General features: G+C 37.8%; 1 protein-coding gene across 1 annotated transcript in view; it reads left to right on the forward strand.

Annotated features, from left to right (window-relative positions):
* efna2a (ephrin-A2a) overlaps window positions 1-17,316 on the forward strand; it is a 110,990-nt gene extending 93,674 nt beyond the window's left edge. Inside the window, exons 3-4 of the mRNA XM_087780021.1 lie at window positions 8,817-8,882; window positions 14,880-17,316. Of these exons, the coding sequence (XP_087636147.1) occupies window positions 8,817-8,882; window positions 14,880-15,004 (191 nt within the window). The 3' untranslated portion in view covers window positions 15,005-17,316. The remainder of the gene's footprint in view (window positions 1-8,816; window positions 8,883-14,879) is intronic.
* Window positions 17,317-17,757: the final 441 nt, after the last annotated feature.

The raw sequence follows: 17,757 nt of genomic DNA on the forward strand, positions 1-17,757 counted from the left end.
GTGTTGGTGTTGGCATGGGAACCGGCCATCTCACAAGAGTACCAAGGACAGGTTCTGTTTTGTACCTATAAAGAGTTGTGTTGCTCTCCTTTCAATGATGATGAAACAACGGTGCTTCAGGTGTCATTAGCTTTGTTCGCACAACACAGACAGAAATATATCACTCTAAAAGTCTTTGCTGCTACTTCAAGGGCAACTAATGTGTTGATTTAAGTGTGTCTTAAATTGATCTTGGACCCCTGTTGTACTCACCAGTGTCTGTTTGTAGTTACTTTACTTAAAAAAACACACTTTATATTTCTGAAAATGATCTCTTGTTAACCATAACCACATCACTCTGCTGTGATTGGTAAAACATCAGGGGTTTGTCACCACGTGTCATCAATCCTGGAAGTCTCCACCTCAACAGGACTTGTTTAATAAACAAAGCAGGGCATGATTAAAGCTAGCTGGAGGAGGAGTGAAGCCGTTATCATGTTATAACGGACTACACTCTTGTAACCTCTCGTTTGCCAAGATTTTAGATGGGGGAGAGCTTTATAAAGTAATAACTTCAAAACATCTTCATGATGACAGAAGTAGACAACGCAAAAGAATGACACATGATACAACGCTCTCAGTCAATGATGATGGCCTTTTCCTCGCTTAAATGGGACTTAAAATTGTATTTTCGAGGAAGTGCATGATCATTAAAGATTGATCACTAGTGATGAAGCTTCTTGAAGCAGTGTCATGTTGTTTAGAGGTCAGTAGGTGGCGCCATCAGTTTGAAAACGATTTAATGTTTCATTAGAACAATAGGAAAATAGTGCAGAGACCGCCATCTAGTGGACTCTGAATATAATGACACTGTTTCATGAAGCTTCATCAGACCATCACGACTGATATCTCAATATACTGATAACATGTGATTAAAAAACATGTCTCCTCCAGGACTCCATAAGTGTGGCTGAAAGAAAAAAAATAGCATAGCAATAGAAACAGCATGCTAATTCAAATAGTTTATACCCTGGCTCGAAAACTTTCTGCGCAACTCTAATGTTTGTTTGTCTCTGTTGAATTTGTGTACATTACCTCTGATCCTGTTCAGTATGCATTCGCATGTAAATATGCAATCATCAGAGGTTGATTGAAAGCGTCGTCAAACAGTCGACTAGAGTTGTGTTTAAACACACCTGCGACTCCCGCCCGCACTCCCACGAACTCCCGGTCTCTTACTTGCTCAGCTTTTGCATCTTTTCTAAATCATAAAAAGTATGCTCGGCAAAGTGGTCAAATTGTCAACAGGCGCACTTTGTAATCATTTTGATGTTGGCTATATTGATGTTTTTCCTCACTCCACATAAGTGATGTATTAGAGTCGCAGAAGGGACTCGCCCCGTGGGACTGATTTCTCAGGACCGAGTTAAAAAGCTATCATTTCCCCGGCAGGCTGGGAGAAATAGCAGCTTCAATTTGCTCGTAAGCATTGTTTTCGGCGGCCCGCTGTCCCAGATTTTGGTGCAACAGTTTAAGGCCAGATCAACTTGTAATCAAACAAAAACACATTAAATTGACTTTCAAAGGTGTTGGAGTTGGCAGTCAAACTTTAGAGTTGGCCGAAGGACACTTTTATGTCAAGTAAACTAGAGTTTCAAAAGATTTATTAGCTCTCTCGTCTATTGAATTTGTTCAGCTGAATATGTATGAGGTCCCTTTTGTCGGCTTTCCAGTGGTACATTTGGCATTAAAGAAACACTTCTAAACAAGATTGATGGAACCAGAAAATGTCTTTCTTGTTAAACCTAAGCAACACGATACCACTGATAAATGTTTGGCAGTGTCAAAATTGCATGTAATATGTGACTCACTCCTCGTGCTATTAGGCTGTATAAGGAGTGGAGTGGAGTAAAAAGATGATGTATTCTATGTTAAGGTTTTATCTATCTATCTATGTATCAGGTAGGGAATAAAATTATTGTGGAAGTATGTCCAAGGTGCCTGGTTCTATGGGTCCCCGGGGGGATGAGTGTCATTTTAAAATAAATCTCATGATACTTGTTTCTCATGATCCTTGTACAAGTACCACCCTCCCCATTTACCCTAGGAGAAGGTCAATACTAGTGATCCTATTAGCATTTATTTGAATTTAGGAATGTCTACTTACTGAAAATTTCCCATATGTTCTCAATCAACCTCAGTATGTTTTTAGACTGTGGGGGGAAACAGAGTAAACCAATGGGAACAAGGGGAAAACATGCATACATATTTCTTCTTGTATTATTATTTAATCACAACTAACGCAAGTCGCTCACACCCAAAGACAAAAGCACACCAGATTTGGAATGAAGCCATCTAGTGATAGATGTCTAGTTATGAACATTAACTACTTCACTTATAAAAAGACTTCTCCAAAACTATTAGTATTATATCACTGGTCCTTTCAAGCTTAAGTTCATTGAACTTGGGCGTCAAAATGATACAAACATCACAAGATAGGAGTTTCTCGATAACGTTGTGTTTACATTCGTGTCACCTGTGGGGCTCTGTACAGTTAAGTGTCTTTTTGGGAATTCAGAACAGTCTATAGAACTTAGTTAGATAAACCTAAAAAGCACTCGGTATTTTGCAGCAACTTTCAAGAATTTGTTTGTTTCCCTGTATACGACTAATTCATGACTTTGTTAGTTCATTGTTGTTTTGCGTTCGATTTCACTTTCACTATTGGAAAATAGGAAAGGGGAATGGATAACCCAAAGGGTCAGATCAATTTGGGGCAATAAAAAAGGTAAAGAAAATGTTTTCAATCTATGCAAAAGGGTTTTTAGCCGTAATCTTTGTTTTCTTGGAACTAAGGACTTGACCCTTTAACTAACACAATCATATACCCTTGGAATGTAATGGCTTTAAAATGTGGGTTTGTCCAACTGTTGAGATAAATGTCACAATTTATGGACGACCATTTACGGAATCAGTCCAGCAGCTGTCCTAGTAAGTAAGTAAGTAAGTAAGTAATATTTATTTATATAGCGCTTTTCCAGACCAGGGTCACAAAGCGCTTAAACAATCAAAACAATACTCAAAAAAGTACATACTTTAAAGATCAAGATAATACTGAGAACAACACAGGAGTTCGAGAAATTCAAGGAAAAGCCTGAACAAATAGAAACGTCTTAAGATGTTTCTTAAAGGAGTCAGTAGACTCCATCAAGCGCAAAGAGAGAGGAAGATCGTTCCAAAGCTAGCACGCTTCCTGCAAACCGGATTAAATGAACTGCCACAGAATCTGAAAGGCTAGTAGATGAATGTTCATGCTGATAGGGCGACATATAAATATGCCGTTGTAAGTGATATTGAGATAAGGAACATATGATGTCAACAATTAGACATCCAATAATAGTGAAACTGAAGAACACAGCCTCCAAGATTTTCTGGCCTTGACTTTTGACGGGACAACCCTGGGCTAAAATAATGAATTAAACATTTAAATATCTATAAATAAGTAGTTAGTGAGACTAATTATGGTTTTGTCTTAAAATATAGTAGACTGTTGAGAATATTCAGTAAAGTTCGACTAAATCACAAGCCCTTTAAATAAATATAGACTAATGCACTAAATGAATGTGCAGTCAGAACACATCCTGATAAATAAATAAAATAAATAAATTAAAAGGCTGACTAAGCAGTGAGTTGGTTAGAACTTCGATATTGAATTTCATGTATTAGGCAGTAGTATAACCCATTGAGTGGGAGTGCTATAATGAAATGGCACGACCAGCAAGAGAAAGTGAAATCTCACAAAAATGCTGAATCAGCAGGAGCCCGGGGCTGGTTTCTCCGCAGCAATATGGATCCATCCTACATATTTGAGCTACTTTACTGGTAACTTTTTAGAGTTATCTTGACTGGAAAAACTGCTTGTTTCACAGGATTATTGTTGGTCTTAAAATTGGTCTGTTTGAAAAAACAAAAAAGACTTTTCAGACAGTAATAATCAAAAAGAAAGACAACAGGAAAAAAAGATCTGTACATATCAGTAACAAATTCCTCACAGACATGTGCTGCTGATGAGAAACAGCTTTGCTGGGAGTTTTTATTGGATCCACTTCTTTAGCTTTATCACCATGTTATGACTGTCGGGGCCTTTATGATTCTTTTTGCTGCCAAAATGTCCTGGAATCCTGGAAAGACTCACCAAAAAAAAAAAGGAGATAGATTTGTGAACGGCTCTTTGAAAGGAAAGTCTCCTCTTTGATCCTCAAAGAGCCAACTCCCTGCGAGGAGCTTATGGAAGCGCAAAGCAAAGACATCGCCTATCTGATCGATACGAACGAACTGCGGCGAAATACATTTTCAAGGCAGATATCCTGTTTATAAGATAGTAGATATGATAGGAAAAATTGTGTTTATATTTTTTTTGTAGTAAACACAGTGGTCTGGGTTCAGTCTATAACATTGTTAAGATGCACATTTATTTAATTTCTTTATAGTTTTTTTATTAATATTTTTTTATTCATAACATTTTACTAATGAATCAAATTCAGTACAGACTGTAGGAAGTTTATAGTTCCATACAGTGTTCCTGTATAATTTTAAAGATAGACGAGATACAAGTTCTTCTCAGAATTTAAGGCATATATAAGAGAATAAATAAAGTTGTCCTTTTTATTAGATGCACAATTTAAAGATTTTAATAACATTTAATTTATGGCACATATACATTAAAGCAACACTAAACCCGCCCAAAAACAGGTTTTCTTATTTCTAGGTTGTTTTGACAGATTCATTCCTTGATAAAACCTCTGCTCTCACAACATAAAATACTAATAGTATTTTACTTTTATTGTTACAGTTGATCATAATGAAGTGAATTATTATTGAATTTAAATCAATGAAACCTCACGTTCTAAAAATAGAAATGTTTTCGTTTATTTATTTTCCTCTCTTCATGTGTTCAACCCGTTTTATCATCCTCTTTTTTTTAATCCTAGACTTCTTTGCCTCTTGAGATTTCATTTTCAGATCGTGCTGTTACTGTGATCCATCCGATAAACACTGACCTTCTAAGCAGGGGAAGATGGATTCTTACCTTGACCCGCGACAGTGCTGTGGGCAAGTGTGACATTTACTGCCCTCGCTCTCTATCTCCGCGCAAGATATATTTTTCTCTTTCGCAAGGATTTCTTTTTCATGCGTTGTAATTTGAAAAAAGCGTATTTTTGTTTGTGAGATGGAAATTTTGGGGCAAGAGTTAATTCTTTGGCACACACAGCGGGATTTATTAGCCGAGAATATTTGCTTTCGCTGGCAATCTTTTGTCGTGGACGACAAAGAGATGCGAGCCGTTTCAACACACACTCTTTTGTCGAGTGTATCATTTCAGGAAAGACTGGGGCCCCTGCACCGTTGTATAGTCGTTGACTCTGGCATTGTGATAGAGGGACCCCTGAGGTTAGTCTGCATTCTAGAAGCCTGAAGGGTGTGTGTATTTATGTGTGTCAAGAAGAGAGGAAGAGTTAAAGGGGGGGTCGACGGTTGCGGGGTCAGTTGTCATGTGATTGTAATTCTCTGAAAGGCCGTGTCAATCATTTTTCTGACGAGATTTTTTTTTTTCTCTGGTGTGCATCGTGGTGACTTTTAACCCCCACTTGCTTTCAGAAGGACTGGAGGCTGTTTATTGTATTTAACAAGATCTAGAGATGGAAAAAATACATGAAATATTTTTCTTAAATATGACTATGTTTAACTAATCTATTATGAGGAATACACTTTTCTAACAATATCAATAGCCAATAAATGAAAGTCGGATCTACTTTTAATCCTTTTTTTAACCAACATTCCTTTTTAAATTTCCTTTTTATTAGAAATGTAACAATTAATAAATAAAGTAACAGTATATTGTTTTACATCAGGTTCTTGGTCATTCCATTGTTGGACATTTTGTATTCTTAAACATTGTTGCTTTAATAACAGCCCCACTCTTTGCTTTTTCGGTTATCGTATAAAATATACACAATATATTCTATGTTTTATCTGTATTTTTACTGGCAGCCTTTTTGTAAAATCTGTAGTCTGTGTTTGTGTTTGGGTTGAAAGCAATGGTCAGTCACACCCCATTTGCTTGGTGAGTGTTGGATAATTAAAATATACGGAGCCTCAAAGAATAAAACATCAGACTCATACAAATAGTTATGGACAGTTTGATAAATTAAATTTTTTTTTTTGGCCTGCGTCTTGAACGGCCAAAAGGATTTTGGCCACTTCTGTCTCACACCACTGATTTAGAAGAACACAGCAATATTCACCCGTGCTGGTGGAAGTTTGCAGCAACACTTGAGACTTAAATACAACAGAGAGTAATTGACTTGAACTCGGTTTGATACTGATCAAAACAAGACATTTAATTAGAAAGAAAAACAAACTCAGTTGGTGATTTTAAGTGAGATTAATTAGGTCCAATAATTAAAGATCATGGTGGATTAATATCTTCCTATTTTGTGTCCACTGACGTTTATAATATATCAGGAACATTTTAATTAAATGGCATTACATTACATAAATGTAGCTTTATTTATGTTTTAAGCTTGTTTGTTCAGTCCTTTTCTACGCAACTGAAATTTTGCTGATGATTCCACCAATTACTGCTCTCTGGTGCCCTCTAATGGTCTTTGGTGACTTTGAATGAGTGTTATATTTAAAAAAAAAGCGTGTGACCAAGACCAAGCCATGTATGTGTCTTTTAAATAGAACTTGGACCTCTATTGTACTCATCAGTCAAGTGTCTGTTTGTACAAAACTCTCTTTTCATTGAAATATTTACATTAGAAAATGTGCTTAAGCTCCGCCCATTCAAAATGTTTACCCTAGCCACGCCCACTCCGCTGCGATTGGTCAAACATTGAGGTTGGTCATCAGTCCCAGAAGTCTCCACCTCCAAGGGACGTGTTGTATAAACAAAGTGGGGCTGGAGGATGAGTGAGGCCCATTATAGCATCGTAGCTATATGCTCTCGTAACCTCTCGTTCGCCGAGATTTCAGAGGGAGGAGAACTTTATAAAGTAATAACTTCAAAACTTGGTCATGATGAGAGACTTTACTGCATCTTGGAGAGGAAGATATTTGAAACATGTGTCAGGAAAGTTGGAGTTTGACATTAGTTGACCTTTAAATCACACGATTAAAAGTTGAGGCGATTGAAAAGGAGTGATGGTGGATGAGAGGTGCATGTACATGTTGTCAACTTGTCACCTTTTGAACTTTGATTGCCATTTATCAGTAAACCAGCCGGAGGTCTGAACAAAATGGACCCAACATTCGGACATTTCACCGGCGATCGCAGTGGGTGGGTGATTTAAAAATTGGGGGCAAAGGGAGTAGGCTACAGGGAAGATGGAAAGGGTAGAAGAGGTGAAGGGCAGCGAGGCGGATGCAAGGAGGAGATGATGGCAGAAAGAGAGGGAGGAGAGGGCAGCAATGGGGTCAGATGTATTTCCTTTCAACCATGGATCTTGATGATGGTCCGCTGTGGGGTCACTGTGGGCTCTAACTATTCAGGCTTCCTCAAGGGAAAATGTCAAAAGATCACAGTTCTGTAAGAACAGGTTTGCGCACGTCTGCATGTCTGCAGCGCTTCCTTTAGGGTCTCCACGTGTATTTCACATCAGAATAAAATCCCAGATTCAATTTAGTCTTCTTTGAAGTGGGAATCATTTTGCCTGTGATTTCACTAGTGCTTCTGTGGTAAGAAGTGACCGGGGTCACTGAGAAATTTGCATCAGTTCCTGAGACATTCAAAGACGAGCTGGATGTGAGAGTCTGTAGTTCCCCGAGGAATGAATGTGAGTGTGACCGAATCACAGCTTCCTCTCGCACATTTATGGTGTCTGAAGTATTCCATATCTTTACGGAACTCGACGAAACTCGGGAGGGAACGTTGTTGGACGGTTAAGAAAGAAACTTTTTCTGCTGGCAGCAATAGAAGGAGGATTGTTTTGCATTAAACAATGGTTGGTCGCTAATTAACTTCTTATGCAGTCATTTTAGAATATTTTCCCTGAAGCCTTCCGTCCTTTTTTTTGCTAGAATTTAATCAAAAATATATTCTTATTAAAAGTTTGAATTGCGGTGCCATTAAGTGTTCTTTGTGCTGCAAATTTCCTAGTAATTTTTAAAACATCTTGTGTATATGAAGTGGTTTTAATAATAATAATGATCATCAAATTTCCATTGTTTGCATAAAGAGCTCAGCATATAAAACAACAGCAGCTCTATATTTTCCTAACCATGCTGTCAAATAAACAATACACTTTCTGTCAGTGACATCATGTGAATTTATTTTTGAGACCTGATTGTACTACTTATCAGTACTTCCCTATCTTCCCTTAACACTCTTGTCCTTGGGCACTTGATTCTAAATGGATTGCAAATCCTTTCGTTGCAAGAGGCTTTGGGAAAAGATGTTTTTTTACGCGGTGTGCATGCATGAACAGCAGAAGTTAGGAATTCAAGGTGAAGGTTTCTAAACCAACATAGATCTAGATGAACGATCAGTTGAAGATCACCAACATTTCTATTTAAACTGTCACCTATTTACACTATTCAACAATATAAAACGTCCTTCACACATCGATTACATCCAATAAAATAAATGCTTTTGATAAGAAATACAACTTTTCTATCACCTGTGTAATGTACAGTACTGTCAATACTTCTACAAATCATCTTTATTCAACATGAATTCCACACCACCGGACATCTGATGCTGGAATTTCTTATTCAAAATGAAATCAACCTTACCCTCCTGTTAACTGAGTTTTGTTTTGTTTTTTACCTTACAGCGTCACCTCATCCAAACCATGTGGGCCGGGCATGTCTAAAGCTCAAGGTGTACGTGAGACCCCCAGGTAAGACACGTGATTGACACGCCACCAACACATCGGTGAATTCCTACTTATCAGAATTTGTGTGGTGAAGAGGAAATGTTCAAGTCCAGGTAAACAAGAGAGCTAAGAGAGTTGGCCTTTAAACAAAACACAATAATAACTCATTGTGATCAAGATATTATAAAAACAGACTCTTGCGTTGTACCTGGGGAAATGAAGTGACCTTCTTTTGTACGATGTGTATAAATGGTTGTTTGACTTACAGTATTTTATCTAGGAAATTGGATTGGCTAACATCGGGACCTCTTCAAACTGAAACACAAATACTATAACATAATCTTTAAAAATGACTACATTTTTCAATTGCAATTGACAATGTTGATTGATGTTTTATGTAGATTTTAAAGGTATTACGATCTTTTAAATGTAACATTTCATGCTAGCACTTTGGAACCTCCACCTTTCCATGGAGGAACCATTGACGTGGTCGTTAATCATGGGTATATTAACCTTTAATCTACTGATTCTAAATGTTAGGGCCCATCTTCAGATTGCGATCGGCCACTGGAGAGCCACTATAAAAAAAAATTAAAAAAAATATTTCAGTAGACGCTTAGATGTAACACACTTCTCCACTCAAAGTAATAATTTGTAGGAAAGAACAATTTCATTTGCAACGACTTCGTAGAGGGGGGCAGTGAAGAAGAGCCGAAGGCTACACTGAGTGTGGGCAACATCATGAAATCCTGGACTGTTCAAAAATGATGGAAAACATAACAGGAAAGCTGTAGGAAAGGATTTTTTCAAGAGACAGGAAAATGGGCTACGATAATAGGAAAGGTCTGTTGTGTCACTTACTGGCTTCTGGAAATTGTTTAAAATTACAAAGCTTTCATTTACTTTACAAATATATTTGTTGTATAAGTCTATGATTTTATCAATTACATCATTATTGTTGTCCTGGCTCTGGATGAATTTTGAGATGAATAAATATCTTTGTAATGAACAAACTGCATCGTTTGTTGCACTGCGCGTAGATTGGATATAGTTATTTTCTACAAATCAAATTAAGACCAGAATACCAATTCAGTTCTAATATTTGATTCTTTCAAATGACTTCCATGGATTCAAACTGATTAAACATTACTTGACCGTTTGTGTTCATAAAAAAAGACAACAAAAATGTTGTTTTGATTGTGTAATATTAAGTTTAAATGAAAGAGTATAAAGAGTATTATTTTTATCTTTCCCAGTGTTTAATGGCTCTAAAGTCAGAGTACCACTGAAGAAGAATGGTCTGTCTCGCAGAACTAATTAAATGTTCTATTTTTATTGTATTTTTTTTGAAGCCATTTGTCACTGCTCCTTTCAAAACTTAAATGCAATTGATCATTTTCATTTTGTCTTGACTTCAGTCTGACAAGGCTTTGAAGAACTTCTCGAGAGCACGAAAAGTAAACCTTTACCGATTTCCAGTCTCAGATCATCCCACTTCTAGCTAAAGGGAAGAGGAATATTCTCCTCCTCCGTAATTACTGCAACAACGCATTCCCTTATGTTGTCATCGCTTCCGTGAGATTTTTTTTTTTTTTCAATGCGAGCTGTTAAAGCAATCTGTCTGACATTGCAACATCCATCCCTGCTTTGAAAATACTGCCAGCTCCGAGCACGTGTGTGTGTGTTTGTGTGTGTGCAGGCGTGTCAGCTGCTCCATATTCCTGAGTCTCTGTGATTAAACTGTAATTAGGTTGGTTGAACCCCCTGCAGAGCTCCGTTGCCGTCGTCTTCTCCCGCACGTTTCTTTGCATCTTCATCCGCCGTCTGTGTTACAGCTCCGTGATTTGTAACTCGCTGTGTTTTCTCCTGCTCTTTCTTGTCATCTATAAGTCGCTCATTATATTCTGTCCACCAAAACAATTTCTTATTTTTTTATTATCTTGCTTTACGATGTCTTTATGTCTCCACCAAGAAAATGTATAATGAGACAAAGTCCTAAACTATGTGTATTGCGGGGTTAGAGATTATAGCATATATAGTTTGTCCATGTTGGTTCTCATCCAGGTCATGGTAGTATCCCAGGGTTTCCAAAGTGAGGCAACTGGTCTAAGTAGAGTTTTGGGAAGTTGTTTCACCTCACAACCTTCCTCTTCTTCAGTTTCAAAGTAGCTGGTCTGAAGAGCCAGTACATTAAGTAGCTCCCTTGGGACAAGGCTCAGAAATTGGGAGGAGTTGGTCGTAGAAACCCATGCAGGTGGTACTTCTAATGAGGGTCATTATTACCTAGAGAGGGTCTTTGCATCTTTCTGTCAACTGAGGTTTGACCATGACATGATCCCAGGAGTGAATGTTTGGGGAATTTCCTTGGGAGATTAGCGCTCAGAGCTCAGCTTTGTATTGGAAGTTACCAAAAGATTATTTCTAGGTTCTACAGTCTTGTCAAAATTCCACATTGCTCTGTTTGTGCCTGAGTGTTTTGTCCTGAGGGATGGACCAGCTTCTGCCTTTTGGTGTTCAGAGGCTTGACGTGAACAGGAATCTGTTTTTTGCAGGAAGATCCTCTTAAGTTTTTCCAAAATGGCAGCAAAGTATTACTTAAAGTATTACTATGTCCTTTAAGTTCTCATTCTCGTACCAGAGATTTTCCATCATGGTTTTGATATTTAACCTCTCCTTCCTTTCCTGTGGGGACGCTGTCAGCCTAGTGGTTAAGTGTTCTAAAGTTACACCAATGTTTTGCTGCTATGAGTGGTGCGAATGAAAGAGTAAATAGAAAGATTGCATTTCCAGAAGAAAATGCAGTGTGAATGCTGACCCTGCTGTGCTGTGGAAGTAGTGGAAGAATTAGTATTAATAGTAGAACAAGTGGAATTAGTAGTTCAAGTAGAATAAGTGGAATTATTAGTAAAAATAGAATTATTAGTAAAAGTAAAGTAGTAGTAGAATTAGAAGTAAAAGTAGAAGAAGTGGAATTAGTAGTAAAAGTAGAAGTAGTAGGTCAAAGTGGAAGGAGTTGAAACATGAGTTGAAGATGTTCCCCATTAAAATGAATGGGGTAGAAAATAAGGAATAAAATAAAGAGGGGAAGAGATAAAAGAAAGCTAGAACAAAGCCCGTATTTCGGAAACAAGCTGAATTGATAAAAGTTTGAACAGTTCAAATCGGATAAAATTTGTGTGAATGCTTCCCAGCATTCCAGCGAACAAGAAGCCACTTAGATGAGGTGAAAGTTATTCCCAAAACTCTACCAGTCCAGTTGCTTTGGAACCACCTATATGCCATATTTTAAAATAAATTTAATATACATGCTTTTTATTTTATATTTATGCCGCTTGATTTACAATAACCTCCCTGTCTACTTTGAGATGAGAAAATGGGGTGATAGTTTAAACAGGTGAAACCTAGTTTATTCTGGATTATTTTATTACAGGGGTGTCACACCCAATCATACAAGGAGTAAAAATATTAAGATGTCAAGGTTGCGGGCAGAATTATTTGTCATTACATTGTTTGTTTACTCTTTTCATTCTCCGAGGTTTGATATGTCCTAATAATCTCTGTGTTTATCTTCCTTCATCAAACATTCCCATCAAATTGATTTACTTCAATATTACTTTTCTTGTTTTAAATTGTTGACGTCCATTATCTGTTGCATAGCTTTTCTCAAACACCAACATCTTTATAAGTCATAATAATAGTCATTTTTATCGAAGATTGTTTTTGCAACTTTTGATAGACATAACGTGTAAGTAAGCACATTGAGGGAAACTGCTTTTGTGCCAAATTGTGTCGGCAGCGATGTAAATCAACACCTCCAAATCTGAGTCCACGGTTCTCAGACAGGTAGGGTAGGGTGAACTCTCCGATTTTGGAATGAAGTCCTGCCCCTAGTGGTGGAGTTCAGGTATATCTGGATCTTGTTCATGAGTGAGGAAAGAATAGAGCGAGAAACAGAGAAGTGGATTGACGACACACCGATCTGTGGAGATGAAAAGATAGTTAAGCTGGAAGGTAGAGCTCTTAATGTGCCGGTTGATCCACGTCCATCCAGGAAAGGTTGAAACTGCCGGTGTGACCCGACTCCCAATAAGCAGAAGACGATGATATGTTGTTTGGTTTTGCTCCTTAAAGGCGACACACAGTTGTTCAGCAGCTTTTTAAGCTCATGGTTCGAACAGCAAATGACAGATTGTGGATTATTATGATCCTGATTTTCCTCGTCAAACATCAAGTACAGTTAAGCCGATTAAAATGAGTGAGATCAAGGAAAATTTAAAAGCCAAATTAAAATAATTCCTTGATGTAAAATTACCTTTAACTTCAAGATAAAAAAAAACAATTGGTAAAAAAAAGCAATCAAACCATAAAAAAAATATCTAGATGCTTCAATCCGGTGAACAATAGTGCCTGAATGTTGCACATACTTTAGCAAGGCATTGTTGGACTTGACAGGCAGAAATGAGTTCCTGTGGCACTCGAGGATGCACAAAAGCGGAATGGCATTAAATAAACTCCAGAGCCGGTCGTAAATTGGACAGTTTCCTGCTCTCCGGCATCAACGTCAGGGAGTTCAGTTTCATTTCTACAATGTCACTGGCCTTTTCAATCGTCCGGTCCGTCAGTTTGAACATCCTGTGGTCCAGTCGGCGTTGATCGTGTCGACAGAGAACTTGGAAAAAAACAGAAACATGTTTCTGAGGAGTCGCTACAAAAGCTAGAATCAGTCAATAGTGATTCAAGTTCTTAGTGGGAGGAAAAGATTGGGATTCAGAAAGATGGTCCTTAAAAACAACATCGTTAAATGGTTGCTTTTTCCAAGCGAGACTCAGACAGGAAAATAGGAAAATGCCCGATTCTCTTTCAGTCTATTTCCTGTTGGTGAACTCTTCTATCTCAATGAAGCTGTTTGCAGGATGACACGGAGGATCGACTAAATCTGTTTTCTCGAAGACACAGTAACAAACACACGCTTATTAGAGAATGATATAACATCATATCCCAAGTGACATTTATGCCAAGTATTTATGCTACAACCAGGGAAACTCATGGCCCAGTGTTTGTTACATTCTCTGTCAACCAAAGAGCTCCATTTATGAAGTTTATGAATCCTCTTTTTAAATCCAGCTAATTAAATTAATTAAAACTGTTTTGATTACATGTTGTGAATTTTCTATCTTAAAAATAAAAGTGTGTCACATGAAATTAATTTATTTTCAAAGTGCATGATTTTTTTTAATTTGTAAGTCATATATATAAACATTTCTTTCCCAGAAAACATAACAATATTATTAATAAATAAATCAAATCAAAAGGAACCAAACACACGCTAAAAAAAAAGACAGTCAGCTACTCAACCCACAATGCCAACATATTCTACTAACTGTTTATATTCATTCCGGTTCCCTCAGTATTTCCTCTATACAATTTTGTTTTAATCTCAATTCATAAAGGAGTCTCTCCATTGTCTCTATTTCAAAAGTGTTAATCCAAAGCCTCACTTCACGTGTGAAAGGTTTTAAACGTTTCTTACTTGTAACATCCATTGTTTGAAAGAAGTAAGATTTGAAGACCTTTCCAACTTCAGAGAAGATCAACATGGAATAGTTACGACTGTATGTTTTAACCCTTTTGTTATCTTAGGGTCAGGGTGACCCGGAGGCCACCCAAAAATTTGTGTTTTCTCTGGTTCAAGGTGAATGACCTCTAACACTGCATATATATTTAAGGAAGCCAGAAAGGTTGTTCATCTTGACCCGGAGCCAACACAAGGGATACCTCAAGCACATTTTTTGTGGGCCTCTGGGTCACCCTGACCCTGAGATAACAAAAGGATTAATAGTCATACTATTAGCAAAGAGCTTTGGGCTCATGTTGCATGTTAAAATATTAAACGGTGTAGATTCAGGAATGTTTATTTTACTGTGTAACATGTGAAGTTATGTTGACAAGTTAATGGATTTAGTTCGTCTTGCTTTCTTTTCTATTTGTTCATCTCTCTGTACTTTTTGTTCTCCATTTCAGATGGATCCGGATACGATTCTCCAGAGCCTTTCCTGACCGATGGGGATCTGAGTTGGAGATCAGGGCCTATGTTGTGGTTAGGAACCCTCACTTCTGTGTGTATTGGACTAATCCGCTGGCTGTGACCCCTCAACCCACCGCCCTGGAGCTCGCGCACTGGGTCGCAAGGGTCAGGCTGGCTCTCCCTCTAACTCCATCACCCCTCAGGGAAGCGCACTGTCTCTGTCCTACACCTCTAAATGACCACAACCACCCTGACCGCCAGCCTTCCCTCCCATTGATCAACCACGGATACACTTCCCATGCTGAGATCTGTGGGTCTGGAGCTGCCTTCCATCTCTGAACGCCAGAGTCCAGGTGGAAGGGATGCGTTCGAGGAACACCGGGGAAATGTCTCTGCACTTGTATCAGTGGATCTTCGTGATTCATATTCTGACTTCATAATGACTTGATGGAGTAGACGTAACCACAGCTTTGATTACAATTGTCATGGTGCCTATCATCCAATCATGGCAGGATGCACTAAGTGATCGTACTGGATGTAGAAAAATGGGGTTTAATGTTTTCTACTTTCTGATATTTCTTTCCCATGTTCAGAGTAAAAACAGGAGGGTTTCATTACCTGGGCAAACATTTAGAGGATAATCTGTGTTGATAATCTGTTAAACACAGAAAAAGCAAGAAAGCACCTATTTAAAATAACAATCTTTCTGTGGAAAATGCTATGATATGTTGAAAACCTGCTTTTATTAGCTGGTAGAATATCAGGAAAATAGCAAGTTAAAAAAAAAAGGCGTGTCATTTCAACATGTAAAAACACTGCAATTACGTTTTAATTAGATAAATGCAATACATGTTGTCCTTATTTTGTAATAAACCCTTAACAAAGTGTTTAACTTAAGTTGCCTGGCAGAGACAGTTTGGCTCCACTAAGCCCTAATAAATAGTGATTGAATATTTCTACCGGACCTTGGTTGGAAAAATTCTGATACATGACAAATGGTAAAAATGTAGTTTCCTTATTTTTCCTAAACTGTGTATGTACTGTTGTTACATAAAGAACAGTGCTAAACTATCTGACACATCTCAGGGGTTTATGTCTGTAAAAATGTAAAATATATAAAGCGCTGACTGATCTCCAACACTTTTTATTAAATTAATCTTCCAAAAAATGTAGAAGTTTTACATTATGTTATTTAAAATATGTCTTTAGTACTTTCTTTAAATTGTAAAAGATGTGATGCTTTCCCCTCTAGTCTGAAAAAAAACAATATACACTTGTAATATTTCTGTACAGAAGTTCATGCAAATTAACACAAACGTCAACTAGTTTTAATCGCAGTGGACGCATAAATCTAGTAAAGTGATCATCATTGAAAGTCTATGGACTCGCCGGGTTGGCTTTTCATTTGGTTTATGTTTCATATTCAAAAAGGCAATTGAATTATACTCCATTCTGAAGAATAATGTATTCTGTTTTCCATCCTTAGAGAACTATTTTAAAAGCCTGATGTGTGTTCATGCTTTTCTTACAAATTACTGCTACATGTAATGATACAAATAAATACAACTTAATGAACAGACGAACAAGATTTTAAATATAACTGCATAATGAATGTATCAATTATAAGACACAGGCCTTGTTTTTAAACACGGCTTCATCCCTACAGTAATTTAAATATCGAAAATGGTTCCTTCAGGACGACAGTAAACTCCCATTTTGGCTATTTATAGAAAAATAAATGTTTTTTCTTTTCGTCAATTAGATTTCGTGAAAGAACCTCTAAAGTTAAAGCCTTTTTCACCAAATGCCTTGAGTGCAGACTTATGGTGCTACATGTTTAAGACTCAAATTGATCATTTAGTCAAAATGGATAACTTACAACCATGATTTTATAAGTTTATTGTGTTTTAAATGTAGCTTAGGAAACTAACAGAGGATGAAACTGCAACTGTGGTTTTATCCAAGAATTAAAAGTAGAAAACATTTCAACAAAACTCGTTCTTTAAATTCATTTTGACATCAAGGGCAAAAAGCTTAAGGAATTTGTGCGTGTTAAGCAAATGTAAATGATGTGTATCTAAAGGCGTATTACAAGACAAGGGTTTATTACAATATTTGGTCAAGATATTGTAATTGTTGTTAATTTATGGCGTCATGAGGACGCTGAAGCTCATTGCAGTTTTACAAAACCTACCGGGGGTGGGAGGGGTCTGGTCAGGGTGGATGTCTAGCAAGGTGTATATTTTCAGGTGGGGGGATGTGTTCTGTCTCATGTATGTGTCTAAACAAAGCATTTATCACGGCCTGGCCAGCCCGGGCGTCTTCGCCACTGTCTAATTTTGGTCGGGTGACTTTTGACTTTCTTATGTTTTGAATGTACCACTGGTCACCCACCTCTCTGTCTCTCTGTGTTACTACGACTGTGGTCACTTACTTCTCGGACCGGCGGGGGCGGGGGGGTTTAAGGAGGGTGGGGCGGGGGGGTGTAAACAGGTGAGAAACGGAGACGACACTCAAGTTGCATGACCACTGTGAAACCTTCAGATCTTGTTTGTAATGATGATATATTTTTTCATGGGGGGAAAAAAAAAGTATTCTCTCAAAGACATTCTCAGACGTTGACGGGAAGAAACTCACCTTTTTCTCCTCACACTGTCTGAGGTCCGGCGCTTGATGGATTACCTCGGGGGCCAGGAGATAAACGGACCCACATGGATTCAACGACTGGACATCAAGCCCTCGGATCCTGATCACATTGAACACTGAATCGGAGACTGCTCCGGGTCTTGACTCGGAGACAGGTGTGTGATGTGTGGGGTAGCATCACGAAAACACATAAATGTATACGATACACACACACACACACTCTCTTAA

The sequence above is a fragment of the Callionymus lyra genome, chromosome 18, assembly GCF_982586985.1.
Source record: "Callionymus lyra chromosome 18, fCalLyr1.hap1.1, whole genome shotgun sequence".
Taxonomy (NCBI): Eukaryota; Metazoa; Chordata; class Actinopteri; order Syngnathiformes; family Callionymidae; genus Callionymus; species Callionymus lyra.